Source organism: Bos indicus, chromosome 2 (assembly GCF_029378745.1).
Source record: "Bos indicus isolate NIAB-ARS_2022 breed Sahiwal x Tharparkar chromosome 2, NIAB-ARS_B.indTharparkar_mat_pri_1.0, whole genome shotgun sequence".
In the NCBI taxonomy this organism is placed as follows: domain Eukaryota; kingdom Metazoa; phylum Chordata; class Mammalia; order Artiodactyla; family Bovidae; genus Bos; species Bos indicus.
The window spans coordinates 95,778,188-95,806,042 of record NC_091761.1 but is presented as its reverse complement, the minus strand read 5'-3'; the positions used below and the strand labels follow the sequence as shown (position 1 = coordinate 95,806,042).

At 43.8% G+C, this 27,855-nt stretch overlaps 2 protein-coding genes and 1 pseudogene across 2 annotated transcripts in view; 2 read left to right on the top strand and 1 right to left on the bottom strand.

Annotated features, from left to right (window-relative positions):
* Positions 1–1,577, bottom strand: part of CREB1 (cAMP responsive element binding protein 1) — a 57,254-nt gene extending 55,677 nt beyond the window's left edge. Inside the window, exon 1 of the mRNA XM_070770903.1 lies at positions 1,442–1,577. The gene's annotated coding sequence lies outside the window, so the exon portion shown is untranslated. The remainder of the gene's footprint in view (positions 1–1,441) is intronic.
* LOC139185727 (sterile alpha motif domain-containing protein 1-like) lies at positions 846–10,912 on the top strand. Its single transcript, XM_070798404.1, has 3 exons — positions 846–1,158; positions 1,217–2,456; positions 10,560–10,912. Exons 1-2 carry the CDS (start codon positions 846–848, stop codon positions 2,383–2,385), a joined length of 1,482 nt encoding a protein of 493 aa, XP_070654505.1. The 3' UTR covers positions 2,386–2,456; positions 10,560–10,912.
* LOC139177107 (mitochondrial import inner membrane translocase subunit Tim17-B pseudogene) lies at positions 10,634–27,437 on the top strand (annotated as a pseudogene).
* Positions 27,438–27,855: the final 418 nt, after the last annotated feature.

The following is a 27,855-nucleotide window of genomic DNA, read 5'->3' as shown; positions in this document are numbered from 1 at the left end:
TTTTATATTAAACCTTTAGAAGGCAGAACTGATGAAAGCTAACGCTAGCATGAAATTTTAACTTCTGAAGAAGGTAAGAGAAACTTAAATAGGTCACATCCCATGGTCCTTTAAAAACTGTCTTTTAATTTTTGATGTGTCAATGATTTTTCTGCTGTCCGTTTTCCCCAATAGGGCAAGAAAAAAATAAACCTTGTGGCTTAAATTATTGTGGGTCTGGGGCTAGGGTTACCTACTACGGGCGAGGCAAATAATGGATACTTTTAAATGGCTATTTTTAGAATTAGGGTTAACCAATCTCGTATTTAAGAAAGATGTGAGAAATATGGTCGGGGTGCGAGGGGAGATCCAAAGGACCCAACACCACGGCTGCCCCCCGCCAAGGTGATGTGAAACAAAAGTACATCGCTAATACTCCTTTCAACGAAGTGTTTCAGAATGATAGCTCTCAAGTGATTACCTTATTGAAAAGGGTTAAAACCGAAACTGTTTTCAAACATCAGCTTCCCTTTTACAAGATCCCAATAGGTTTTTAATTACAAATGTATTTTTCTTAGCACCCCTTCCTCCTCCAAAGAATGCATTTCCATGACTACTGATTTAAAAAAAAAAAAAAGAGGGTGAGGGAAAGAGTCAAAAATTATTTTAAAAAGCGCGAGTTCTCATTACCTCATGTAAGCAGAAAAGCACAGAAAACAGCATTTTCCCAATGGGGCGGGAGCGGGGGGAAAGGGCGTGAATAAAATACAGGACGAGAGGAAAACCTTGGGTTTCGAACTTTATTGCACAAAGAGAGAAGAGGAGAGTAGGTCAGACTGAGCACCGCTTCCCCTCGCTAGGCGGGCATGGCAGACACGGAGGCTACCGGGAAGGCAGGCACCTTCACCTCCTCTGCCCTTAACTGTCGCCTTCTTCCTCCTCCACCCCCCGCGGGCACCTCGGCGGCGCTGCCCCGGCGGACTGCGGGCCGGGTCGGGGGGCGAGACTGTCGGCGGGGGCCGGGCAGGCGGCACAGGGGGCAGCGCCGGCCGGGCCGGCGGGCGGCCTCCCCCGGGGCGGCTCCGGGCTCCCGGCTCCGCGCCCGGCCCGGCGGCGGCGGGAACGCGGGCGCCAGCTCGCCGCGGCCGGCCGCCCGCCCGCACACACCCCCGGCCGCCGGCTCCCACCCCGCCCGCCGCCCGCCGCCCCCCGCCATGAGCGCCGCCGCTGGCTGCAGGCAGAGTCGCTGCCGCCCCGGCCGCCGCTGGCTCCAGTCCGCCGCCATTATTCTTTGTTCGCTGCGAGCGGCGGCGATGGTGTGGGGCTCGGGCGGAGGCTCCATCTTTACCGCGGCCCCTCCTGCGAGGGGAAGGCCCCGAGCGCGGGTGTCCGGCGCCTCCCCGTCCCCCCTCCGTCCCCCCGGCTCTCTCCGGCTCCTGCCTCCTCCTCCTGCTCCTCTTACCGGTGGTACAAGCTCCTCCGTCACTGCTTTCGTTCGCGGCCCGGATCTCGCTGGAGTTTTATTCTCTCCCCCACGTAACACACCGCGTCAAACTACACCTCCGCCGCGTCACTCACCAACACTCCGCTTCTCCCAGCCGCCCGGGCCACAGGCAGCAGCAGCCGCCGCCGACTGAGGACTCGCAGCCAGGGAGCCAGCCAGCGCCGCCCAGTGCCGAGTGCGCAGCGGCCGCGCACGGAAAAAGCCGAGCTCGGCCCGGAGGAGCTCGAGCGGCCCCGCCCTCCGCGCTGGAGGCGGAAGTTGCCGAAGACCTTCGAGTTCCTTCGGGCGCGGCGGAGGGGTTCCTCCGGGAGAGGGAAAGAGGCGGTGGGCTGGGACCCAGGGGTGGGAAGAGGGGGTCTGTCTACGCACCCCCGCTGCCCTCGCCGCGTATCGACGGTTTCAAACCGGCGGCGGAAATTTGCAGGAAGAATTGGGGTTTGTGTGTGGCGTGGTGGGGAATTCCCGAAGGGTGTGGACGGTTCGATGGAAACCCCCGCGCGGGCTGCCCTTGCGGCTGTAAGCGGCGGGCTCTAGGGCGGCTGCAGCGTCACGGGCCTGGGCCCCAGAGCGCCGCCGGCCCCGGGAACTTTCAAAAGCTGCAGGGACCAGAAAGACGCGCCACCGGGTCGGGGCCGCGGCTGAGCGCGGAAGCCGTGCGGAGCCGGGGAGGAAGGCCTGCTGCAGCTCTGCGGTTCCCCGAGGCCTGGGCCGGACGCTGGGATGCTAGGCCTCGGCGCGGCCCGGGGGCGTCGTGGGCCGCTGTGGGAAGGGTTTTCCGCCTTTCTGGGCAGGCTGGGAGGCTCCGCTCTGAGAATCCGCAGAGAAACCTGGCGAGCGCCGGCGGGACCGTTCAATTTCGGGGCACGGAGGCCCTGGGACTCCGGGCAGCTGGCGGAGTTTAGCCGGGCAGCGAGGAAGGCCAGGCCCGTGGGGCACACCTTCGGCCTCCGAGCCATGACCTGCCCTGACCGAGGTTGCTCTTTTGCACTTTCGAAGTGTCTTCCCCTAACCCCCCTTACTTGCCCTCCTTTTTTTGGGGTGGGGGGGGCGGTGGAGGGGGAACCATCCTGTATTACTTTCTTTTTCACAGTTTCCTACTGCAGCCGCTGCCCCCTTTTCTTCACCGCCCACTCCCCCATCCGAACCCTCAGTACGACTTCCGTTGCTTGGAAGCTGCTGATCTTGCCCCTTGAGAGGTCACCCGAGACTCGATGCTGACTTTATCATTATTCTTTTTATTTAACTCGGCAATGCTCTCTCCCGGTCTTTCAGGTCTGTTGTAATTCACTTTCAGTCGCTTAAAGCTCTGGAGAAGGAAATGGCAACCCACTCCAATATTCTTGCCTGGAGAATCCCATGACAGAGGAGCCTGGAGGGCAAGAGCCCATGGGGTTGCAAAGAGTCAGACACGAGTGAAGCAACTTAGCAGGCACGCTTAAAGCAAATGTGTCTTAGGAAGCGGAGAGGGTCCAAGTCAGAGCTCCGCCCCATACTGACTTGCTGTTGAAAGAGTTCCCTAGCCCGGTACTGTAGCCTAGTACTGTAGATCTCCTCCTGCTTTCTCCTTGGGCTGAAGAATAACCTCCTTTCCTTCCGTTATTTTCAACCTTTCTTCCTCTACTGGCGTTTCTGTCTAGTATTTGAACAGCCTTAAGTCTCTCTCCCCTGGAGAAGGAAATGGCAGCCCGCTTCAGTATTCTTGCCTTGATAATCCCACGGACAGAGAAACCTGGCAGGCTACAGTCCATGGGGTCACAAGAGTCGGACGCGACTTAGCAACTAAACCACCACCAAATCTCTCACGCCTAGATTTCTGTCTTTAAGTCCCTCTCCATGTCTTACCACATGGACATTCTCTCATGACTCATTCCTCAGCCCTCTCTAGTCTAGTTTCTGTTCTTACCACACACCTGGAGCAGCTCTGAATTGTCACAGACAAGCTTCAGGCCTTTGCTTACAAGACCTTGTTCTGGCATCTTACTATTGCCCACACCCTCATCCACATACGCTCTTGTCTTAAACTCTTGTTTTCCTCTTAACTCTCTGGTTCTTTAACAACCCGCTTCTCCTCTAGCCAACTGTTAAATACTGGAATCCTGTTGAGCTTCACCTGCTTCTGGAGTCCCACCGTGTATGCTTTCCTAGGTGGTCTCCTCCTCTTCTGTTCCCTTCAGATACCAGATGCAAAAGACTCCAGCTCAGAGCTCAAGCCTAGATCTTGCTCTTGAACTCTAGATTCATATTTCCAAGTGCTTTTGCTACACTTTCATCTGGATGACTTGGGTGTGCCAAACCCCTCTTCCTAATAGCCCTTGGTTCAGTAAAGGAAATCCTATCCATCTACTTAGTTCAGAAACCTAAGAAACCTCTAACACACATCAGAATCACCTAGACCTACCTTGAAAGAATAGGATTTGTGGCTTCTCTCTGTTCTTATGACCACATTTCCATCCCACTCTAAGCTAACTTCACCTCTTGCTGGAAGTTCTGAGCAACTAGCATCTAGGTCCTACAAAACTGGTCTTGGCTCATTCCAATCCATTTGCCATACTGCAGCCAGAGTAATTTTTAACAAATACAAATCTGATCAAGTCACTACCCTGATTGAATTCCTTCAGTCCTTCCCTTTGTTTACTGAACACAATCTGAGTCCTTATCGTGAAGGCCAGGCCCTCCGTTATCCAGGCTTGTGTTCTCAGCCTCCCCAATGATTTCTCTAGCTATCTGCACTCCAGCCATGTCTTTTATTTTTCCAGACTCTTTTCTCTTGTTCTCTACTGTAGGCTCTCACCTCAAGGTATTTATACATGCTATTCCCTTTCCTTGAAAATTCTTTTCTGTCACCCACTCCTCCTACCTAATTGTAACTTAGCACTTTCCTGATTCATCATTCTTGGAATTGTTTGTTTACTGTCCATGTAATTCTGTGCAGGTAGTGACCAAGTGTGCCTCGTTTGCCACCAGAGTTTCTCTCCTCCCATCCTCAGCACAATGCAGTGGTGTTCATCAAGTATTTATTGAACAAATAATATCTCTGTGGTCATGGCAAAATTTCTTAATATTTTAGGATTCAAATCCTGGTTCAGCTGTGTGACTTTGGGCATGGTCTTCCCTCCTGCACCTCAGTTTTCCCATCAGTGAAATGGTGGCTCAGGCGGTTAACTGTCTGTTTACAATGCAGGAGACCCGGGTTCGATCCCTGGGTCGGGAAGATCCCGCAGAGAAGGAAATGGCAATCCACTCCAGTACTATTGCCTGGAAAATCCCATGGACAGAGGAGCCTGGTAGGCTGCAGTCCATGGGGTCCCTAAGAGTCAGACATGACTGACTTATGGTAATTAAAGGAGATCATTCATGGAAAGTGTACTTGGCACAATGACATGTAACAAGTGTCAATTAAAATGTTGCCCATTATTAGATTTATTTATATATCTCATCTTTGTGTCAAATACACTTTCAAAATGTAGCTTACCTTCTTGTTCTTCTTACCCTGGCACTATACATGATACCAAAATATTGGGATTATTTGGGGCTTCCCAGGTGGCTCAGATGGTAAAGTATCTGCCTGCAATGTGGGAGAACCTGGGTTTGGATCCCTGGGTCCAGAAGATCCCTTGGAGAAAGGAATGGCAACCCACTCCAGTATTCTTGCCTGGAGAATCCCATGGACAGAGGAGCCTGGCAGGCTACAGTCCATGGGGTCATAAAGTTACTCATAGCCTATACTTACGACTCAACAAATATGGTAATTTTTAATTTTAAAATTTCCCTGCATTCTCCTTTTCTGTTCACACTGTGAACTCACTTAGGCCCTACCTCTTCATGTCTTGGTTGCTTTGCTAACTTCCTAGGTGCTTTTTAACTGCAGCCCCACTTCCCCGATTCACCTCTGCCCTATGGTCAGATCGGTGAGCCTCCAACAGTCATTCAGTTGTATTTTGTCCTTGATGTCAGCTCCCCTGACCTCTGTTCTTACCTGACCTCGTTAATTCACTTATTCATTCAGTCATCCAGTCATTCAAGTGCATGTTATTTTACTAAACACTTTGGATATACTTCAGATTTGAAATGTAGTCTTCTAATTTCATGTATTTGCATATCCATAAACCATAGAAATGAACTAGAATCATCCAACTTTAGCATCCATTTTTATCTCTGGGACTTGAAAGCTACTCCCATTCATGACTTAATTTTTCAATTGGAAAACAGGGTTAATGAAAGAGAAGAGCACATGGGTGCAAGTGGACTTAGAATAAGGCAGATGAGATGATTGTAAAAGGCTTCAAGGAGAAAGTGGTATCTGAGCACTTTTTTTCTAACCACCACTTCCTTTTCCTGTTATTTTTCTCTCTTGCTTCCGCTGTTGAACCTAATTTTTACCCTCACTGTGAACTCAAGTTCCATGAATCCTGCTTGTTTTAGTTCATCACCTCTCGTGACTTAGTTTGTTTTTCTATCTAACCCGAGGGCCATGATGACCTATTTTGTTTATTCTAAAAATAACTGTTGAGCACCTACTTTGTGCCCTGTACTATAAAACTGGAGCTATAGCAATGAATAAAAGGTTGTTTCTGCTCTCAAAAGTACTGCTTTCAAAGATACTAGAATAAAATCGTCAACTTCTCCAGTATCTGATATTTATCTTTTTTGTTCACTCGTTTATGCCCTCATCCTGTCTTGTGATTGCAAATACAACACCCATGCTGATTAACTCTCAAAATTATATCTTTTCCCCAAATCACTCTCCCAAACTCCAGACTCCATACTCCCAACAGCTATCCACTCATGCCTTCGCTGTTGTCTTAGGATGTTGTCTTAGCCTTGGTTCTCCCAGAAAACAGAATCTGAGGCAGAGGCTTCTGTGCTCCTATCTTATTAGGGAGTACCGTCCTGGGGAAATGAGGGTAGGGAAAAGAAGTGAGTCAGGAGAGAAGGTTAAGATTCAATCAGAAAATGCTAACACTATCCTCCTCTGGAACATATACCCAGTTATGTTTTGTGTGGGCACCAAGCAGACCTTTGTGTGAGACGTGGGGCCTGAGCATGAGGCAAAGCACTATTGGGTGGTTACTGCCTGAGATTGGGTGGCCATGGCAATAGGGACAAAATAAGTTGCAAATCATCCCACAGGCAAGAAGGCCAAGAGGATCTTAGGTGCTACAGAGGTGTCTAATAGACATCTAAAGCTCAATATGTCCAACACTGAGCTGATTTCCCCCTCACATCTGCACCTGCAGCATCTTCCATCTTAGTTGCTGAGGTTAGAAATCTTGGAATGATTCTTAATACCTTCTTTTCTCTCTTATTCCACATCTATTCTTGTAGATAATTCTATTGGCTGTACCTTCAAAATATATCCAAAAACTGACTACTACCTCCACTGCAGGTACAGGTGACCTGGATCTGCAGTACCTTCATCTCTTGCCTGGATTACTGCAATTACTTCTTAAGAAGTTTCCCTACTTCTCCCCCTGCCACACACCAGCTACGCTTCTACCTTAGCACCTTGGGTCTGTTTCAGTGCTTAAAATGTTTTTTCTAAATTTGAAGATAGCTGACTCCCTCACCTCCTTCAGGTCTTTGCCCCAATGGCCACTTTCTCACTGAGGCCTTGCTCATACTGTTTAAAATTACAATTTGACACCTACCTCAGCCACCCCTATTTTTCCCTATAGCAGTCATTATCTTCAGATACACTGTCTGTTTTACTACTTTTTATGTTCATTGTGTATTGGTTCCCCTGCTGATATACACATTCTAAATAGGAGTGTCTTTGTTTTGTTCACTGATGGATGTCAAACACTTGAACCATTGTTGTTGTTTAGTCTGACTCTTTTGTCATCACATGAACAGAGGACAGGCTCCTCTGTCCATGGAATTTCCCAGGCAAGAATACTGGAGCGAGTTGCCATTGCCTTCTCCAGAAGATCTTCCTGACCCAGAGATTGAACCCATGTCTCCTGCATTGGTAGGTGGATTTGTAAGCCCCCAGGGAAGGCAAATGGCACCCCACTCCAGTACTCTTGCCTGGAAAATCCCATGAATGGAGGAGCCTGGTAGGCTGTAGTCCATGGGGTCGCTAAGAGTCGGACACGACTGAGCGACTTCACTTTCACTTTTCACTTTCATGCACTGGAGAAGGAAATAGCAACCCACTCCAGTGTTCTTGCCTGGAGAATCCCAGGGACACGGGAGCCTGGTGGGCTTCTGTCTATGGGGTTGCACAGAGTGAACACGACTGAAGTGACTTAGCAGGGAAGCTTATCTATAAAGAAATGACCTAGATGTCCCCATACTAAGCAGTTAACTATTTAATTCAAAGTTTGTCTCTTACATGTACACATACCTCTTTTAGCATTAAATGAGAACTATTTATTTAGTTGTGGTTCAGTCACTAAATAGTTCTAACATATCTAAACATCTAACATTACATATCTAACCATCTCATCCTCTTCCACTCCCTTCTCCTTTGGCCTTCAGTCTTTCCAGGCATCAGGGTGTTTTCCAGTGAGTTGACTCTTCGAATCAGGTGCCAAAGTATTGGAGCTTCAGCATCAATCCTTCCAATGAATATTCAGAGTTGATTTCCTTCAGGATTGACTGGTTTGATTTCCTTGCTTGTCTACATCCTTTATTGAACCATGAACTTCCTAAAGGCGATGTTACGTTTTGTTGGACTTGTATCCCTAGTAATTGGCGTATAACAGGCGCTCAGTAATGTTTCTTGAATGAAGGAATGATTAGAATGGTTAGAGTTTCTCCAGCACTGGTCACAGGAGAGGTACCCTGCCCAGCTGATTAAAGCATCTGATGTACTTAGCAGTACTTTTCCTGCAGTGTAGATGGATGCTGGAGAGTCTTAATAATTGGAAACAGTGGTAAGGTAGAACTATTGTCTATGCCCATGAATTAGTCTTGTGACTTTAATTGGACTTTCCCAATAGTTTTCCAATAGAGAGGAGAAAGCACTGATCAGTTACATCTGTTTGTGTTCTGTTTACCAGTTATAGTTCCCTACATAAGTTAGATAAGGTAGATTGGAAGGACTGATGCTGAAGCTGAAGCTCCAATACTTTGGCCACCTAATTCGAAGAGCTGACTCATTCATTGATAAAGACCCTGATGCTGGGAAAAATTGAGGGCAAGTGGAGAAGGGGGTGACAGAGGATGAGGTGGTTGGATGGCATCACTGACTCAATGGGCATGAGTTTGAAGAAACTCAGGGAAATAATGATGGACAGAGAAGCCTGGCATGCTGCAGTTCATGGGGTCACAAAAAGTCAGACATGGCTTAGCAACTGAAAAACAATGTAAATTAATATTTTGCGTCTTAAAATTAATCTTCAACAATAACAATAACAAAACTCTCTATTTCTACTTTCTCCTCTAGCTACTGTCCCCTTTTTTTTTTTTCTTTTCTCTTTACAGTGAGTATCCCTGAAAGAGTTCTGTATTTACCATCCCAGTTCCTTTCTCACATTTTCTGTTAAATTCACTCCAACTAGCTCTTGCCTTCAGAATTCCACCAAAACTGCTCTCCATGTTACTTAATCCAATGGCCTGTTCTCAGTCTTTTCAGTTGACTTATCAACAGCATTTGACACAGTTAATCACAACCGCCCATGTAACGTCACTTGTTACACTTGTTTCTTCAGTATTACAGGGCACTTTACTCTCCTCTGATATTCACGATGCATTACTAGTCATTGTTCTCAATCTCTTTTGCTCACTGACCTCTTACTATTGGAGTGTCTCAGGTCTCTGACCTTGCACCTCTTCTGGTTCATGCTCTCTCCCTCAGTACCTCATTAAGTGTTATGGCATCAGATATAAATATGCTCACAACTCCCCAGTCTCAGAGTAGGACTTGTGTATCCAAGGATATTTAATAGACCTCTGAAAAGTGAGAGTCGCTCAGTCGTGTCTGACTCTGCAACCCCATGGATTGTCTATACAGTCCATGGAATTCTCCATGTCAGAATACTGGAATGTGTAGCCTATCCCTTCTCCAGTGGATCTTCCTGACCCAGGAATCGAACCGGGGTCTCCTGCATTGCAGGTGGATTCTTTACCAGTTGAACTACCAAGGAAGCCTTGGATGTTTAATAGACCTTTCCACTTTATTATACTAAAACTAAACTCCTGATCTGATCTCTCCTTTGCTCAAAAACCTTCTATACTTAAAACCTTCTCTGTCCCGGTTAATGGTAACTCCATCATTTCCACTGCTGAGGCTTACTCAGCAACTCTTTTACACCCCACATCCAATCTGTCATCAAATCCTGCTGCTGTTTCTTCAAAATATGTGACTAATTCTCCCATCTTCACTGATAGCGCTTGGTCCAAGCTGCCGTTACCTTCAATCAGGATTTCATATCAGCCTCCATTAGCCTTCATTCTCTTCTCAGCCCAGCAGCCAGGGTGATCCTTTTAAACTATGATTCTGTTCAAAGCTATCTAGTAGCTCCCACCTCACTCTGAAAAGGCTGTGATTCTTACAGTTAGGCTTACAAGACCCCATTTCCTTTCTGATCCACTTCCTGCTCTTCTCACCCGACCTTTCAGTGCTCAGGCCCATTGACCACCTTGCTGTTCCTCAACACTTTGGACACATTCTCCTCAGGGACTCAAATTTGCTGTTCTTTCTGGTCAGGATGCTCCTTTGAGACGTTTCCGTGTCCTTCTCATGTCCTCAGGTCTTTGCTTAAACGTCCCCATTTCCGTGAGGCCTTCCCTTATTACCCTGATGAAAATTGTTCACCCCACACCCCACCTTTGCTCTTTTGCTCTCTCTGTCTCCTTTTGGTACTTTATTATTCTCCATGGCACCTGTGACTTTCTGGTATGATATATACTTAGCTCATTTAATATGTTTGCAGGGACATTCGTCTCTTTTTTGACTGCTATATTCTTAACATTTAGAACAGTATTTTATACACAGCTGCCATTCAAATGTTTCATGAGTGAATGCAGTTGAAATTTTGGACTTAATCTCCTGGCATTGGTTTGCATAAACAGGTCTCCCTTAGCTTGATAGTCTCTAAATGCATCTATAAATATTGTTTCTGTTTTACAGCCTGAATCATAAGAGTCCACCAAAGTACTGCCTTCTTATGGGACCTGATTTCAGCATGGTCACACTCTCTGCCATCTCTGTCTTAGTTCTATATAACCTGAAAGAGACGAAGACCTCTTTGAAGCTTTCTGATCTTCCCACGTTCAGAGTCAGAACCGAAGAACTGATCAGCAAGATTCTGGTTGCGTCTTATTTCTATTTTGAGGACCAGTTGGTAAGCTAGTAGTCTTGCTGCATTCTTGTCTTCCTTGTGACTGAAAGCAATGCCATGTAAACAAAATCAACTGACCTCTTATCCTCCTGGAAATTACAAAAGGCCAGTGGTTGGCAAATAAAACTGGTAGCAGCAATAAGTGAAGATTTATTGAGTTCTTACTTTGGCCTGGGCACTGTTTTAAACACTTTTGACTTGTTAACTAACTTAATCCTCATAATAACTTAATGAGGAAAATAGTAACATTAGGAACATTTTGTACATAAGTAAGCTGAAGCCTAAAGGGATGAAGAAAATAACCTCTCCAAGGTCTTAGAGCTAGCAAGTGGCAAGAGTGAGAATGTGAACCCAAAGCTGGCAACCTGATTCCGGAGCCTGATTTCCAGATCTGGCAAACGGATCCCACAGTGGCACTCTTAGCCACTGTGCTCCACTGCCTGGTTGTAGAGTGAGAAGTAGGGGAGGGAATTTACTTTGAGAAGAAAGCAAAGTAATTATTATTTCATTAGTGTGAGTCTGATAGCATCATAGTAATACAAGCACTTTACTCTCATAGTGGTCCTGTCACCATTTCATACATGACACAAGAATTAGGCTAAAAAGTTTCCAAAATACCTTGTCAGTCTTCCTAGGTGAAGGAGTAGGCTCCTTGGCACCCTCTGTCTGACCATCCCCTTTCATTTTTGCTTTGCTAGTTCCTACTGTGTGGCTGAGCTCTGAAGGGTATGTCATGAACTCTGAGCACGGTACTTAACCCCCTACCTCAGACTTGCACCCTAGTCTGATTTCACTGCCTGAAGTCCATGTTTTGGTTCCCATGATGCTGGGAGGGATTGGGGGCAAGAGGAGAAGGGAAAGATAGAGGATGAGATGGCTGGATGGCATCACTGACTCGATGGACGTGAGTCTGAGTGAACTCCAGGAGTTGGTGATGGACAGGCAGTCCTGGCGTGCTGCGATTCATGGGGTTGCAAAGAGTCGGACATGACTGAGCGACTGAACTGAACTGAACTGAAATCACCTATCACACTTACTTGCCATTTTTTGCTTAATTTTCTGGTTCCCTACTAGACTAACCTCTGTGAGGGCAGCGATTGCATCTGCCTTATTCACTGCTATAACCTTAATACCTAGCATGGGGTGTTTGGCACACTGAAGGAGTTCAGTAAAAAATAGTAATAATAATGAGTAAAAGTGGTATTTCTATAGAATATCTGCAATCGTGACCATGCATTAAGGTGAATTTTCTTATGGTTAGTCCATCTTTTTCTTTGTTTGTTTATTTTTTTAAGTCCATTGTTTTAGAAATAGGAAAGAAAATTTTCTTTTAGTCTGCCTTCCAGCTGTTGGGTTCTTATGTTATCATTACTTTGCCATAATGCTAGTTTTCAATTAGTGCCGATTTCTGCTTTAGATTCAACTAACATCCAACTGCAATGTGATTGATGGCTCCCTGAAGTCTTTCATATATGTTTGCTGATTTAAATTGAGATAACTTTTTTTGATGGTTTCGGCTTCAGCTGTACAACCAAGACACCTGATTGACTTGCACAAGATCAGACTGTAAGTTTGAGAATTGGGGTTTGAATTTAGAAATTCCAATTCTAAATTTAGCTTTTTTTCATATGTGATGTGACCTTTCTGTTCTCATCTTTGATTCTTGTCTGTCAGTCTGTGGTTAGCACCCATATTACTGAGTGTCAGGTATATTTCATAATCTTATAAGCACCTCCTTCAAAAATTTTTTTTCCCACTCATTTGTTCTGTTTTCCACTTTTATTCATTTTCTTCCCATTTCTACTCTGCCAGATTCTCTTCCAAACAGTGACACTTATGATTCATGAAAAATTTCTGAAGGTTGTTCTAATCTCATGTATAGATTAAAGGCTTCAGTGATATTTGGTTATTTCTATTATTATTCCTATCTGTTATTTTTATCTACTTGAAAAAAGATTTGAGAAGAATCCCAGGGACTGGAAACAGTACACATACTATTTGGGCTCCTGATCAAACAAGGTGATTGAACACATATTTTTTGCTTTGCTCATTTCTGACACTCCACACTAAAGGAGTAAGAAAAGTGTAAACCCTTACGATAGACAGAATAACAGTCCCTTCATAAGTACTCCTATCTTAATTTCTGGGACCTGGGATTGTCTTATTTGAAAAAAAAAAGGACTTTGCAGATGTGATTAAGTTAAGAATTTTGAGATATGGTGATTATCTTAGATTGTTTGAGTGGGCCCAGTGTAATCCCCGAGGGCTTCCAGGGTGGATCAGATGGTAAAGAATCCTCCTGCAATGCAGGAGACCTGAGTTCAACCCCTGGGTCAGGAAGATCCCCTAGAGAAGGAAATGGCTGCCCCCTCTAGTATTTTTGCCTGAAGAATTCCATGGACAGAGGAGCCTGGCAGGCTATAGTTCATGGGGTTGCAAAGAGTTGGACGTGATTTCACAAAGCTTTTTATAAGGGAAAGAAGGAGGCAGGAGAGTTAGAGAGAGAGAGAGAGAAAGAATGGAAGATGCTTAGCAGCTGGCTTTGAGGATAGAGGATGAGGTCACTAGCCAACAAATGCAGACATCCTGTAGGAACTTGAAAAGGCAAAGAAACAGATTCTCCCTTAGTTTCCTAACGGGATGCCACCTGCCAACACCTTGATTTTAGCGGACTGAGACTGATTACGGACTTCAGACCTCCAGCATTTTAAGATAATAAACTTGTGTTGTTTGAAGACATTTCGTTTGTGATAATTGGTCACAGCAGCAATAGGATACTTCTACGACCCCTCAAGGACAAAGGAACAGAAAAGCTGATAACAGCAGTTGAGAGAATTCAATGCATGCTTAGAAGATAGGATGAATGGAGGAAGGGCAACTGACTTAGCAGAGTTGGGAAGCTGATACCTAAGCCTGCAGAAGGGGTATTGATGAAAAGGAAGCAAATTTGCCCGACAGGAAGCCAGAGTTCAGGGGTTAGTGGCCGTGTCTGCTTTATGCCATTTGTAGAGCCTGGGAAAAGAGCATAAAAAGAGGCCTATGGAACATTTGTCCAAATATTTAAAAGTTATAAACCCAGCTAACAAACTGCTAACTAAAGTATATTCAATCCTTCTTTCTTGAGAAATGAGGAGAAAGGACCTCCATTTGGGAGTGCTCCAGTGAACTTGAGGGAATTGTCCAGCATGAAAGAGAGAGACCAACAAACTATCCAACCAACTAACCAACAAACTAGAAAGTCTGACATGTAAAAATGTACTGAGATGAAATTTAAATGAGTCGTGGAGAGTTTTGAATTGCCAATATATGCTTAGGAAACTAAATGAAAAGAACAATACAATTATTAACTCCAGGGAAAACAAAAAGTTTGGTAGGAGAGGAAAAGTAATCATAGTTATTACATGACTCAAATCTAACTGGTATACAAGGTCCCAATAATGTAAATACTCATGATTAATCTAATTAAAGTTATGATATATAGTGAAAGGAGCATGTATGTTGTGGATGTGCAGAGAAGGAGGAGAATAAATCCTCATTTCCATAATGAAAATAAATAATGCCTAAAACAGAAATATCATGTTACCACAATTAAATATATGTGTAGAGATATGGAGGTCAATACCAAAGAACTAGCTAAAAAAAAAAATCAGAGTAGCTGTCCCTGGGGAACAGTAAATATTCAGTGAGAAGGTTGTTGACTCTGCAGACTTAGAGCATATTTAACTTTGATGAAACTAAAATTTTTATTTAAAAAAGAAAAAGATGATTTTAAGATAAATATTGAAGATTCCGTCCGAGATTTCAAAAACATGAGCATTAAGATTGAAAGATACTCAGGTCTCTTGAAAAAGGCCCGTAACAAAGCACATAACCACGAAATTTTAGAGCAGCCATTAAAAGCCTCTGGGAGTGGGTGAAGATACACACAAAGGACTAGAAATAAAAATAACAGTGGTCTTCCCAACAGCATCATTGGGAACTAGAAGGCAATGTCTCCGTGCTTTCTGATTCAGAGAGAAAATTATTTCAAATGCAGTATTCTATTATTTTCAGACATATTAGATCTTTGCCTGTTATAGACACTTTCTCAGGAAGCTACTGGAAGATAAATTGTCAAAATTAGAGCATAAAACAAAGGAGATCTAGGAAATACAGATATATTCATCAACTCAGGCTCTGATGCAGTCACAAACAGTGCCAAACTCTCAATGGTTTACAGTGTAGGTTTATTTCTTTTCACCCATTGTGCCCGTTGTGTAGTTCTGCTCCTTTTCATCATCATAATTGGACTCAGGCTGGCGGAGCATTCTTTATCTGTGAAATTGCCAGACTTGTGGCAGAACGAAAAGAGATGATAGAACTCTCTCTTAAGTTTCCACCTTGGAATGTCACATGTCATTGGCCAAAGCAAGTCACACGGTCACTTCTGAGTTTAACAAGGCAGAGATGGAAAATCCTCCCATCGGATGGGACGTCACAACTCATAACCAAGCCTGACATCAATGGGGTGAGTATAATCAACCCCAAGGCAGGAGCAGCAAATATTTTGAACAGCATTATAGTGTTTCTCAAAGGGTATCCCTGCATAGAAGAGAGGCAGAGGGAATACTCAGGTCAGCAACTGTGAGAAGAAGAGAGCCCCAGGAGGAAAGTCAGGCTGGGGGGACGGGAGGTTGGCAATGACAGCTCCCCTGATAGGTGTGATTGTTAGACAGCTGCCACTTTGGGTAGGTACTGAAGGGGAGAGGTGGGGTAGGAGATGGCTGCTTTCTCATCAACTTTTTTGGTATAAAGTGAATTTTAAAGAAATACATAGAACAATTATTTTATATATATATTTAAATTATTTTTTAAATGGATAGAAATTTATCTTTACTTTGATGTGCTTGTGTGTGCTTCTGTGATGTATATGTGTCCCATGTTTGTGAATAGGTGTGTGGTTAAGACAATTCTTTTCAGACTGTAGTTCAGAATAGTTTGTTATCCATCTGCCACAAGGTAAGTACAGAAGCTGAGAATAAGCTTTTATAAACTTTAATAGCAATTTGACATAGTATTTTATGCCTGTTGAAATCACTAATACAAAATTTGGGGGCTTATATTTTGTATATTTTTAAAAATTTACTTTTCTAGTAACTCATTTCTACTGTAATTTATAAAAGCTTGCAGTAGACTGGAAATTTTAAAATTTGGTCCTTTACCATAGAGTGTTTTAGAAGCTCTGATTTAGACTATAAAGGATGAATATATTTGAGAATTATTGTGCTAGAACAATCAGCAAATGACCAATGCCATATTTTCTGATTATCCTTCTTCCTCTGCAATTACGCATATGAGAATTTTATACAGAAAGAACAGAAGCAGATTGAGGTCAGCATTTCCCATCCTTCCACAGTGAAGTTGTTTATGGTATTTTCCTCTTCCTCCATTTTGCTCTCTCAATAAAGCACCTGGAAAGAGCCCAGAGAAAACAGCGATATTTTTCCAAGAAGCTGTGGGAAAACAGCATTAGTAACCCTGAGAAGGTGGAAACATTTGACTTTCTAAGGATAACAGCTTTCTTTTTTGCAGTCCTGTCCAAATACTGCATTTTTGGCTACACTACTCTTTTACTAGTTGTAGCAGTCACATATCTACAGCATTCACTTCAGTTCAGTTCCGTCACTCAGTCGTGTCTGACTCTTTGCAACCCCATGGACCGAAGCACTCCAGGCCTCCCTGTCCATCACCAACTCCAGGAGTACACTCAAACTTATGTCCATTGAGTCGGTGATGCCATCCAACCATCTCATCCTCTGTCATCCCCTTCTCCTCCCGCCTTCAATCTTTCCCAGCATCAGGGTCTCTTCAAATGAATCAGGTCTTCACATCAGGTGGCCAAAGTATTGGAGTTTCAGCTTTAACATCAGTCCAAAAAGATAGGTTTCTCTTAACTTTATAACTCTCTTACTGGATTCTTAACTCCTTCCCCTTTAGGTTTTATGCCTTTGCTCCCTAATGCTTATTCAAAGAAAGCAAAGCATCCACACAGGATGTCTTTTGGGGCTTAAAAACTGATGCTTTACTGTGCTGAAGTGAAATATAATTTATCATAGGATGTACTTCAGAAGTATCAGAGCACATTTCTTCTCTAGAAGAGTTAACATTTCTTTCAATATATGAATAAAAAGGGTGAAGTGGTCGTTAACTGCATCAGTCTTCATGCTGATGTTCACGTGCATCTTGATAAAACTTTTCTGATCTCTGTGATAATTGTGGTTTAGTCATGTATGTAGTCTTGGTGACACTGGAAAGCAACGCAGCTGACTCACGCCCTCACAGGAGTTGTTATTACCTAAACTCAGGTACTTCCCTGGAGGCTCAGATGGTAAAGCGTCTGTCTACAATGTGAGAGACCTGGATTCAAGCCCTGGGTTGGGAAGATCCCCTGGAGAAGGAAATGGCAATCCACTCCAGTACTCTTGCCTGGAAAATCCCATGGACAGAGGAGCCTGGAAGGCTACAGTCTATGGGGTCCCAAACAGTCGGACATGATTGAGCGACTTCACTCTCACTTTTCACTTTCACTTAAACTCAGGTACAGGATACAGCGGTTCAAGCCACACCCTAGGAGGCATCCCCTCTCTATATAGTGGAATTGTACTGGAGGTGAGCTTAATGGTAGCAGTTCCCGTATCTCCTGAAACTATCTGTATCATCTGGTTGTGTGTTCAGATATTTCAGATGAGTGGTTCTCAGGTTTTCTTTTTCACACATAGACCATTTCCATCAGTAACATCAAAAGATGGAGTGGGGAAGAGACACTATTTTCAAAAGTTCCTCCCACCTAGGCTTTTACCCCTTCCCTCTACAAGGAATTTAGATGAAGTTACTTGTTTGAGTTTGTAAGGATGATGGAGGAGAGAATAAATCTTTTCATCTGTACACATCCTAAGGCTACAGATGAGAATAAGAACCCTTAAAAATTTCAGTGTCATGATTGTCAATGTTGCTTCTGTGTAGACAGCTTTTAGCAAGGAATCTAATCCAGTCAGCTAAAATCTAATGTTTTAGTATTTGACACACTTTTTTTTTTTTTTTTTTCCTAAGGGACCTGTCAAAAATGACAGTGATTTGGTATAGGTTTCTGTAAATTGCATTAACAACAGTGTTGCTTCTTCTAGGAAATATCTTATTGCCAGCTGAACTTAGAGCACATTCTTGCTCATCCCTCCCCTGCACAAGCAGATTTTATACCATTAGGGTCTTGTAGTTGCAGATCAGGAAAAAAAAACTTCATATCATCCTAATCCATTGGTTTGAGCAGATATTGTCACAGTTCTGAGATGCTGTTAATATAAGAGGTCCCTTAGTGCACATAGTCTCAAACTATGAATGAGGGTTATGCTGCTGCTGCTAAGTCACTTCAGTCGAGTCCGACTCTGTGTGACCCCATAGACGGCAGCCCATCAGCCTCCCCCGTCCCTGGGATTCTCCAGGCAAGAACACTGGAGTGGGTTGCCATTTCCTTCTCCAACCCATGAAAGTGAAAAGTGAAAATGAAGTCACTCAGTCGTATCCGACTCGTTGCGACCCCATGGACTGCAGCCTATGAGGGTTATAAACATCAGTAAAATGGGATTGAATTTACTAGAATTTGGTGTGTTTATAACTCTGGTTTTTATTCTAGGTTCACAGAGGCTCCCTAACTAGACTGATCCTTTTCCAAAATGAACTACGTCCTTTTTTTCCCCCACTCCCTAACCCCAGTACAAGTACCCTGTGTAGATTCATGTAATAAATCTGTAAATGTTATTGTTTAATATATTATTGACTAATACTCTGTAAATGTCAATGAACATTTATTCTACAGTATGTTGCTAAATAGTTTTTGTAACTGTGGTTTTTGAGCGCAGCCAGTACCATGCTTTGGTAATTGTGTGTCAGAATTTGTTTTTTTTTTTTTTTTTCCTGGGAAGCCGGAACTGAATCATCTTCAGGACTTACATAGAACCTAGTCTGTCATCTTTAGTCCAAGATTAAACAAACAGTGTATGCTCTTGTGGCCTATGTGATACAAGGTATCAAAGAGTTATCAAAACACCCTCAGAGTGGCTCACTGCAGCCCAAGAATGTTTACCAGAATGACCCGTAATCCAGCATGAAGCTGAAGGAGTTGAGAAAACACCCACTTTTTCTTTCCATCAGGGCCTGCCCTGAGTTGTTGCTGCATTGTCAGAGCTTGCTGCACACACAGAAAACCTGGCATGTGAGAGGGAGTAGATTACCCATTTGTGTGTTGTTTCACCAATTAGACTGTAAGTGCCTCAAGGCAGGGACAGTTACTCATCCCTTTAGCCCTGCACCTCCTTCTGTGCTTGTTTTTTTGTTTTTTGTTGAAAAAAAATTTATTTATTTATTTGGCTGTGTTAGGTCCCAGTTGTGGCACATGGGATCTTTAGTTGTAGCACTTGAGATCCAATTCCCTGAGAGCTCAGTTCCTAAAGAATCCGCCTGTAATGCAGGAGACCCCGTTTCAATTCCTGGGTTGGGAAGATCCTCTGAAGAAGGGATAGGCTACCCATTCCAGTTTTCTTGGGCTTCCCTGTGGCTCACCTGGTAAAGAATCTACCCACAATGTGGGAGACCTGGATTTGATCCTGGGTTGCGAAGATCCCCTGGAGGAGGGAAAGGCTACCCACTCAAGTATTCTGGCCTACAGAATTCCATGGACTGTATGTCCATGGGGTCAACAAGGGTTGGACATGACTGAGTGACTTTCACTTTCACTTTCCCGACCCAGGATCAAACTGGAACTCCCTGCATTGGGATCACAGAGTCCCAGACACTGCGAAGTCTCCCATGCCTATTTTTTGACTTGAAAAAGGGAACCAAACAAAACCCCAAACCCACACAAAAGACTGGAATTAGAAGTCTATGTGTAGCAGAGAGAGCAGCTGGACTTGGGATAATAAATGCAGCAGGCATCTAAGACCCATGCTAAAGATTTCCTTCTTAAAATTCTTAAAGGTGAGGAATTATTAAATAGGAAGCTGATGATTTTTTCCAAAGGGGAAAAAGTAGCAAAGCACAAAGATTGTATGGGACATACAAAAGACACATAAGTTTTCTGCACTATTTTGGGCATTCTCTTAAAAGGAGGGAAATTGGTTACTACTTCATAGGATTGTTGTGAGAGTAAAAAAAAAAAAAATTCCATGTATAGCACTTAGCACTGTCCCTGGCTCATTGTGGCTAGTAAGTATTAGTTATTTTTAATCATCATTATTTCCTTGTATCCAATTTAAAGATATTTTTTGTGTCACTAAGAAAAGCATTGCCCATTAAACTATTACATGGTGATTTCTTACCACTGAAGTTACTTTCTATTTTTTGAAAATTTAGTCCTATCTAGTGGATTTTTAAAATCATATTTTATTCTCAGGTCATGTATAAAGAGGTAAATGTAGATAAATCATTTGAGGTGTTTTTAGATTTTTTTCGTGTTCAGAGTCTAATTCTTCACCATCACTTTTAGATTCAAAGACATTGATTTCTGTGTTTTTCCTCACAATGTTGTCTCTGATATCAAGTGTTGGGAATTTGAAATGGAGCACTTCTAAAATGTGCTGCTCTGCTGAATCCCAGATTTTCTTTCAGAGTGCTGACACCCACTCTCCTTGTATTTATTCCATCTTACCAGAAACTGTCAACAGAACATTTTCAGACAACAACCAAATTCATGTTCTTTCATGAATTCCTGCTCTTCACATACTAATCTGCCTCTTCTATGGTCTTCCCACATTGGTTCCTGATACCTCCATTGTAGTAGTTGCTCAGGACAAAATCCCTGAAGACGTCTTTGGCTCTTCTTTGTTTGTTATCGGGGCTTCCCTGGCGGTCAAATGGTAAAGAATCTGCCTGCAGTGCAGGAGACCCAGGTTCAGTCCCTGGGTCGGGAAGATCCCCTGGAGAAGGAAATGGCAACCCAATCCAGTATTCTTGACTGGAGAATTCCGTGGACAGAGGAGCCTGGCAGGCTACAGTTTGTGGAGTAGCAAAGAGTCAGACATGACTGAGCGACTAACACAAGGATTACACCCGACTCCTTCCCCCATGATGCTAAATCCAAAACCTGGCTCTCATCTGCCCCACTTTATGCTACTTCTCTTGCCTGAGGCATCCTCCTCTCTTATAATTACCTCCTAACAGGTTTTTCTGCTTCTGTCTTGGACCCGCTACAATTTTATTCCCCACATAATGACCTGAGTGAATCTTGCAAAAATAAGATCATGTCTCTCCACTACTTAAAGCCCATCAACAGTTCCCCACTTCACGCAGAGTAAAAGCCACAGTGTTTGTAATGGCCCACAAGCTGCCATCATTGATGCTCCCTGCTTTGCCTCTCTCTTCCCCTCCTATTCCCTTCTGAGGCATTTTGCTCCAGACTCACTGGCCTCCAAGCTTCTTCTCAAACTCACCAAGCATTTTCCTGTGTGAGGGTCTTTGCTCTTGTTCTTTCCACTATCTGGAAGCCTCTTTTTCTGGGATCTGCAAAGACTTGAAGGAAGTGAGTTAATTCCCTCACCTCCATCAAGTCTTTGCTTAAATCCTGTTCTCACAGAAGAGAACATGAGTACTCTTATATATAGTTCAAGTGCTATAACTTGAACCTTCTTCTGTGCCCTAGTCCATCCCAGCCCTCTTAACCCGCTCCGTGTTTTCTTTTTCCATATGTTTTTGTTGGTCAGTTGCTAAGTTGTGTCCAACTCTTTTGCAACCCCATGGACTACAGCCCGCCAGGCTCCTCTGTCCATGGGATGCCATTTTCTTCTCCAGGAGATCTTCCTAGACCTGGGATTGAACCCACATCTCCTGCATGGGCAGGCCGATTCTTTTACCACTGAGCCACCAGGGAAGCCCTTTACTTTTCCATAGCACTTATCATTATAGCATACTATAAAATTTACTTATTATAGTTTATTTATTGTATATTTTTCCTCACAAGGGTAGGCATCTTTGATTTGTTCACTGATGTTTCCCAGATGCCCAGAATGGTACCTCATCTGCATTTATTACTTGTTAAAATGTACTGAATTGTGGTAAGTACTATGACTGAGGTCTGTACAAGGTGCCATGGCCCACACTGAGCGGGCTAAAACTTTGTGAAGGACCTAATGCCTCAGCTGGACTTTTAAGGCTAAATACAGTGAGGCAGCTAAAGGAATCACAAGAAGCAGTGAAGTTACGGGTACAAGTGCTCCCTTGGGTATTGTTTCAGGTGGATATTTAGATTGGAGTCTACCTGTTGCTTACAGTTCCAGGTATGAAAATCAAGAAGCCCCAGAGGTAATACACTTTGCAAAAAAAAAAAAAAATAAAGCTTATTTTTGTCTTCGTGTACCACATTATGTGAGCATGTATGACATTTCATGGTCAGACTGGCATGGGCCAGGAATTTCAGCTTGATCAGCCAATGTACCAAATCTTTGTTTTGATCAGTGGAGTAATCAGTAATGAAAATGTTAAGGTTCTACCAGCCAAAATAACAGTTAAGGAAGTTTACACTGAATATCTTCAGAAAGGAATGCAAATGACATAGGAAGTTTTCTCCTTTGAGGTGTTCTTTCAGTAGACCAGGGATTGTCCTCAAAGATAGAGCCTTAGTTATTTTAGTATCTGGGATAAGATACAAATTCATTCTTAAACAGCCTTGTAACTTCTGATATATGGCTTATGTGTTCTTAAAAATTTATGCCAGCTGGTGGCTTCATATTTAAATAATTATCTTGATAATTAGATGTCAAGCTCAGTTGTTTCTAGCTATTGAAGGAGTATATGTGCTGTCACCATGTAAAATACACTTTAGGATTGTGCACACTTTATTAATAAAATGTTTGCTTGTGCCCTTTAATTTCAGTAGGTAGATACAAAGTTCTTTCTGCCTTCCTAATTGTGCCTCTCTTCATAGAATCACCTAAGCTCAGTCTCTGACTGGCAGACAGTAATCAATACACATTATTTAAATGAATCAAATACATTTTGGTGCAGAAGAGACGTATATTCTAAGTCTCAAAGACTTGGGGGAACCGAACTTAAGGTACTCTTATCTGTAAAATAGGGCTCATCATGGTTCCCATCTCAGTTTTCATGAGAATTAATATATGTCTTTTTTAAAAAATAGACTTCATTTTTTAGAACAGTTTTAGATTTAAGGAAGTGAGCAGACAGTACAGAGAGTATATACCCACAACCCCCCCTTACCCCACCCCAGGCCCAGTTTACCTGCTGTTAACATCTTGTATTAGTGTGGTACATTTGTTACAATTACTAAACCAATAGTGACATATTATTATCAGCTAAAGTGTTTAATTTATTCAGATTTCCTTCGTCTCTACCTAATGCCCTTTTCTGTTCCCATAATTCCATCCAGAATACTAGGTTACATTTTCTAGTCTTCTTAAGTTCCCTGTGACACTTTCTCAAACTTTCTGTTTTTGATGATTTTTGACAGGTTTGAGGAATACTGGTAAGGTATATTATAGTATGTGCCTCTTTTGGAGCTTGTTTTGGTGTAATGCAGGAGACCCTGGTTTGATTCCTGAGTCAGGAAGATCTGCTGGAGAAGATCTGCTGGAGAAGGCATAGGCTACCCACTCCAGTATTCTTGGGCTTCCCTGGTGGCTCAGATGGGAAAGAATCTGCCTGCAATGTGGTAGACCTGGGTTTAATCCCTGGGTTGGGAAGATCCCCTGGAGAAGAGAACGGCTACCCACTCCAGTATTCTGACCTGGAGAATTCCATGGACAGAGGAGCCTCGGAGGCTACAGTCCACGGGGTTGGAAAGAGCCAGATACGACTGAGTGACTTTCACACAAGATGTATAAAAGTGTTAGTTACTATTATTGCTTCATGTTTAGATTACATTGTGGAACAGATAAGATGTTGTAGGGAGATAGTTTTACTGGATGTAAAAAGATTTATTTAAGGCTTGATCATTTTATCAGTGCTTAAAGATTACAGGAAAAACTGTGGCTTTACTACATCCATCCTTTCATCTGTCCATCTGATTCAGTAAATATTCTCCAAGTCCTCATTTGGAGGGTAAAATGTGTTGGATGCTGGGGATTCAATGATGAATAAAACTGCCTCCATGAGCTTCCAGTCAAATAGGGAGATGGTTAATAGGCAAATGAAAATAGAAACAACCTAAAGAATATCTTGTGACAAGTGAAGAAAATAAAATATTCTTATATTAAAGAATATTTCAGCTGGTAAGGGGAAGGGGTACTACTTAGAATGATATCTTAGTTAGGATTTAATTGTGAGGGGTAGAAAACTTTAGAAACAGAACTGAAGATAGGAATTCCTCATGTTCAGGAAGTCAGGGAACGTGGCATCTCCATAATATCAGGGGCCTGGGCTCCTTCTGTCTTGTTGCTCTGCTGTGCATGGATTCCTTTCCCAGGATCATCTCATGATCAAAGACAGCTTCCAGGGCTCCACCCATCATATCTGAATTCCAGCCAGCATGAAGGTGAAAGAGACAGAGAAGAGAACACCCCTTTTCCCATTTCTGCTTACTTTTTGTTTGTCGGAACTTAGCCGTGGCTTTACCTAGCCACCTAACCTAGTTTTTATCCAGGTGGCCAGGTATACCAGTTAAGCATCAGAAGTGTTATTGCTATAGAACAGTGGTTGTCACACTTCAGCATGCATCAGACTCACCTACAAGGCTTGTTGAAATACAGATTTATGGGCCCCATCCTCAGAGTTTCTCTCTCAGTAGAAGGCCCAAAATCTGCATTTCTAACAAGTTCTCATGTGTTGTTGATATTGCTGTTCTGGCATCACACTTTGAGGGCCACTGCCATAGAAGAAGGCGAGCAGGGGTCTGGGGGAAGTGGTCTCTGATTTGGAGCATAATTTGAACTTCAATCATTTACATTTTTGTATTTAGACAGATGATGCTTTCTGAGGTTAAGTATTTCATTTTGGATGTACCAAATCTGGGTAGCTGTACACAATTTAGTCATTTTGTGTAAAGTCAGTAGTTTGGTTCTCTACTGCTAGGTAACAAAGTACCCCAAAACACAGTGGCATAAAGCAGTAATTTGCTTATGATTCTGTAGACCTGCCATCTGAGTGGACTCAGTGGAAAAGATACGCATTTGCTCTACATGTGTGGGCTGGTCATGGCTCCGGCTGGAGGATGCAGCAAGGTCCCACTCACATGTCTGGGTATGGCTGTCAGCTGGGCACCTTGGGGCTCCTTCCTCTGAGACACTTATCTAACAGGACAGCCTGGGCTTCTTTACATGGAGGTTTGGGGCTCCACAAGGATGCCTGGAACTCACACCTGCCAAATTCTGTGAGTCAAGAAAGTCACAAAGCCAACCCAGGTTCAAGGGGAGAGGAAATGGACTCCACTCACTGATGGAAGTATTCTTGCCTGGAGAATTCCATGGACAGAGGAGCCTGGTGGGCTACAGTCCATGGGGGTCCCAAAGAGGCGGACATGACTGAGTGACTAACACTTTCACTTGCACTGATGGAAGGAGTAGCAGAGTCACATTGAAAAAGCATGCAATTGAGGGGATTATTGTGTCTGTCCCTGGCAATAGTCTACTGTAGTGAGAACTGAGAATGTCAATATTATGGTAGGAATCCCTACCAGTTGTAAATATGGACATAGACTTGTCAGTCGTGTTTTATCCCTACCAGGACTAGAGTGTCATATGGATAAAACACTTCCAAAAGTGCACTGGTAGAAAAGAAATACAACGGGGGGTGTGGCCCGGCTGGGGTTTAGCCATACTGTGCGGCGCCATGGAGGAGTATGCTCAGGAACCTTGCCCATGGCGAATTGTGGATGATTGCGGTCGAGCCTTCACTATGGCAGGCGGGGGGAGGAGCGCGGTTTTCCACCATCAAGTGTGGTCTGATGCGGCTTCGGGGCAAGGAAGATCCCTGGAACTCCATCACCAGTGGAGCACAGACCAGGGCTGTGCTGGCTGCCCGCAGTGGCCCATTGGCCATGGTGGGCTCGGCAATGATGGGGGACCATCCTGTTGGCCCTCATCGAGGGTGTTGGCATCCTTCTCACTTGCTATACTGCCCAGCAGTGCCACAATGCACCCCCATTCTTGGAGGACCCTGGCCAGCTGCCCCCTAAGGAGGGTACCCCGGGCCCAAGCTACCCAAGCTATCAGCAGTACCACTGAGGAAGTGACCGCCTATCACCGCCACTGTGAGAGCTCCTTCTCGGTCCCCTCCCAGATGATCTACCTCGAAGGGAGGGCTGGCTCCCAGTTGGCCCATGGGACCCTCCAGAGAGGGCCTCTATCTGTTCCTTTATCCCAGGGTGGGTGTGGGGCACCCCAGCTGCCCTGGTGGATGGGTCCCTCTTCTCTCAGGGCACTCCAGCCCCCGCTCATATGTGTAACATGCTCTCACTCCAGTCGCTTCGCATAGCACTCTGATGAGTATTTAAAGCCAGTTTTGAAAATGAAAAAAAAAAAAAAAAATACAAGATTAAATAGGATTTTAGAAAGGTTTTTTTTTTTTTTTTGCTTATTTAAGACACTTTCCTGTATCTTTACTAAAAACAAAGTTCACGTACGAGGAAGAGAAGACAAGTTGGAAATAACATCATAAATATTTTTCTGGTCTGTTTTAGATTTTAATTGAAAGTAGTGATCTCAACTTTTGAAAATCAGTATTTAAAAAATAATGTTCTCACTCCCATAAAACAAGACCTCATACCCTAAAAAAGGTCAAGTTTATAGTATATTTATATGTGGTACCATTTAGGATGTGGGTAGGTGCTGGAGAAGACTCTTTTGAGTCCCTTGGACTACAAGGAGATCCAACCAGTCCATCCTAAAGTCCTGGGTGTTCATTGGAAGGACTGATGCTGAGGCTGAAACTCTAATACTTTGGCCACCTCATGCGAAGAGTTGACTCATTGGAAAAGATTCTGATGCTGGGAGGGATTGAGGGCAGGAGGAGAAGGGGACAATAGAGGAAGAGATGGCTGGATGGCATCACCGACTCGATGGATGTGAGTCTGAGTGAACTCCGGGAGTTGGTGATGGACAGGGAGTCCTGGCGTGCTGCGATTCATGTGGTCACAAAGAGTCGAACATGACTGAGCGACTGAACTGAACTGAATTGAAGAGACATTCCTCCCTGTATGAAATATCTACAAGTTCCTGAAATTTTACAAGGAGTGATTCATTATTTGTTCCAAGCATTGGTCATTTTCACTGGATTATTACAGAGCAGATACTTCTGGGAAGGGGAGGATAGGAAGTTGGTAGAACTGTCCTATGAATAATTTAGAGGAACACTCTTCTCAGAGAATTCTGAATCTGGCTGCCTTTGGAGGAAAGGGTTGCCAAAGACAGGAGCCAGGTGAGATGAGGAAAGGCTGAGGTGGCATGCACTGGGCTTATGTGATGTGAAAACAACTGACTCCATACCCGCTCTTTAGTTTGGAGAGAACATTTTCTTCCTCTAATATGATATTCATGCACTATTTGTGTTTTTTTCCCAAACACTTCTCCACCAAGAATATTTCTTTACCCTTAAAATAGCTCCTGCCACCTGCTTTGAGATCCTTCTCTTATAATAACTTTTAGCTGTTGTGCTTTTCCTTTGGAATGAAGTTCTCTCTTTCAGCCCTTCCTTTTCACTCTATTTTCCCAGGTGGGAGAGCCGTCCCTGGCAGTCTGCTGGACCTCTGAAGCCGCCGGTCCACTGTGGGGAAAGTCCCGCTGGGGCAGACACAGTGCTGTCTGTTCACCAGGTGCAGAATCCACCACAGGGCAGAGCTGCCTGCAGCCTGTGTTTTCCTTGTTTGAACACCAAGCTTATTTACTCCTTTGATTTTCTTAAGGGTACTCAGTCTTTCCTTTTAATGTATTCCTTTACCCAGTGAAAACTAAATCCAACCCAGAAGCCCTGAGGAGTTACAGTCTAGGGAGCTGCTTTTTGTTTGAGGAGCTAGTATAGTGCGGGCCTAGGATTTTATTATTCCCACAGAAAGCAAGAGCCTGTTCTGTGGTTAGAATAAAAAGCTCTGTGACTAAAGGATTCTTTCTT

Bases quoted from the DNA above. Each gene is read 5' to 3' on its own strand.
- LOC139185727 (XM_070798404.1), top strand. From the start codon at position 846: ATGGCAGACACGGAGGCTACCGGGAAGGCAGGCACCTTCACCTCCTCT. The intron at 1,159-1,216 runs GCTCCCACCCCG...CGCTGGCTGCAG, and splicing joins GCACACACCCCCGGCCGCCG to GCAGAGTCGCTGCCGCCCCG.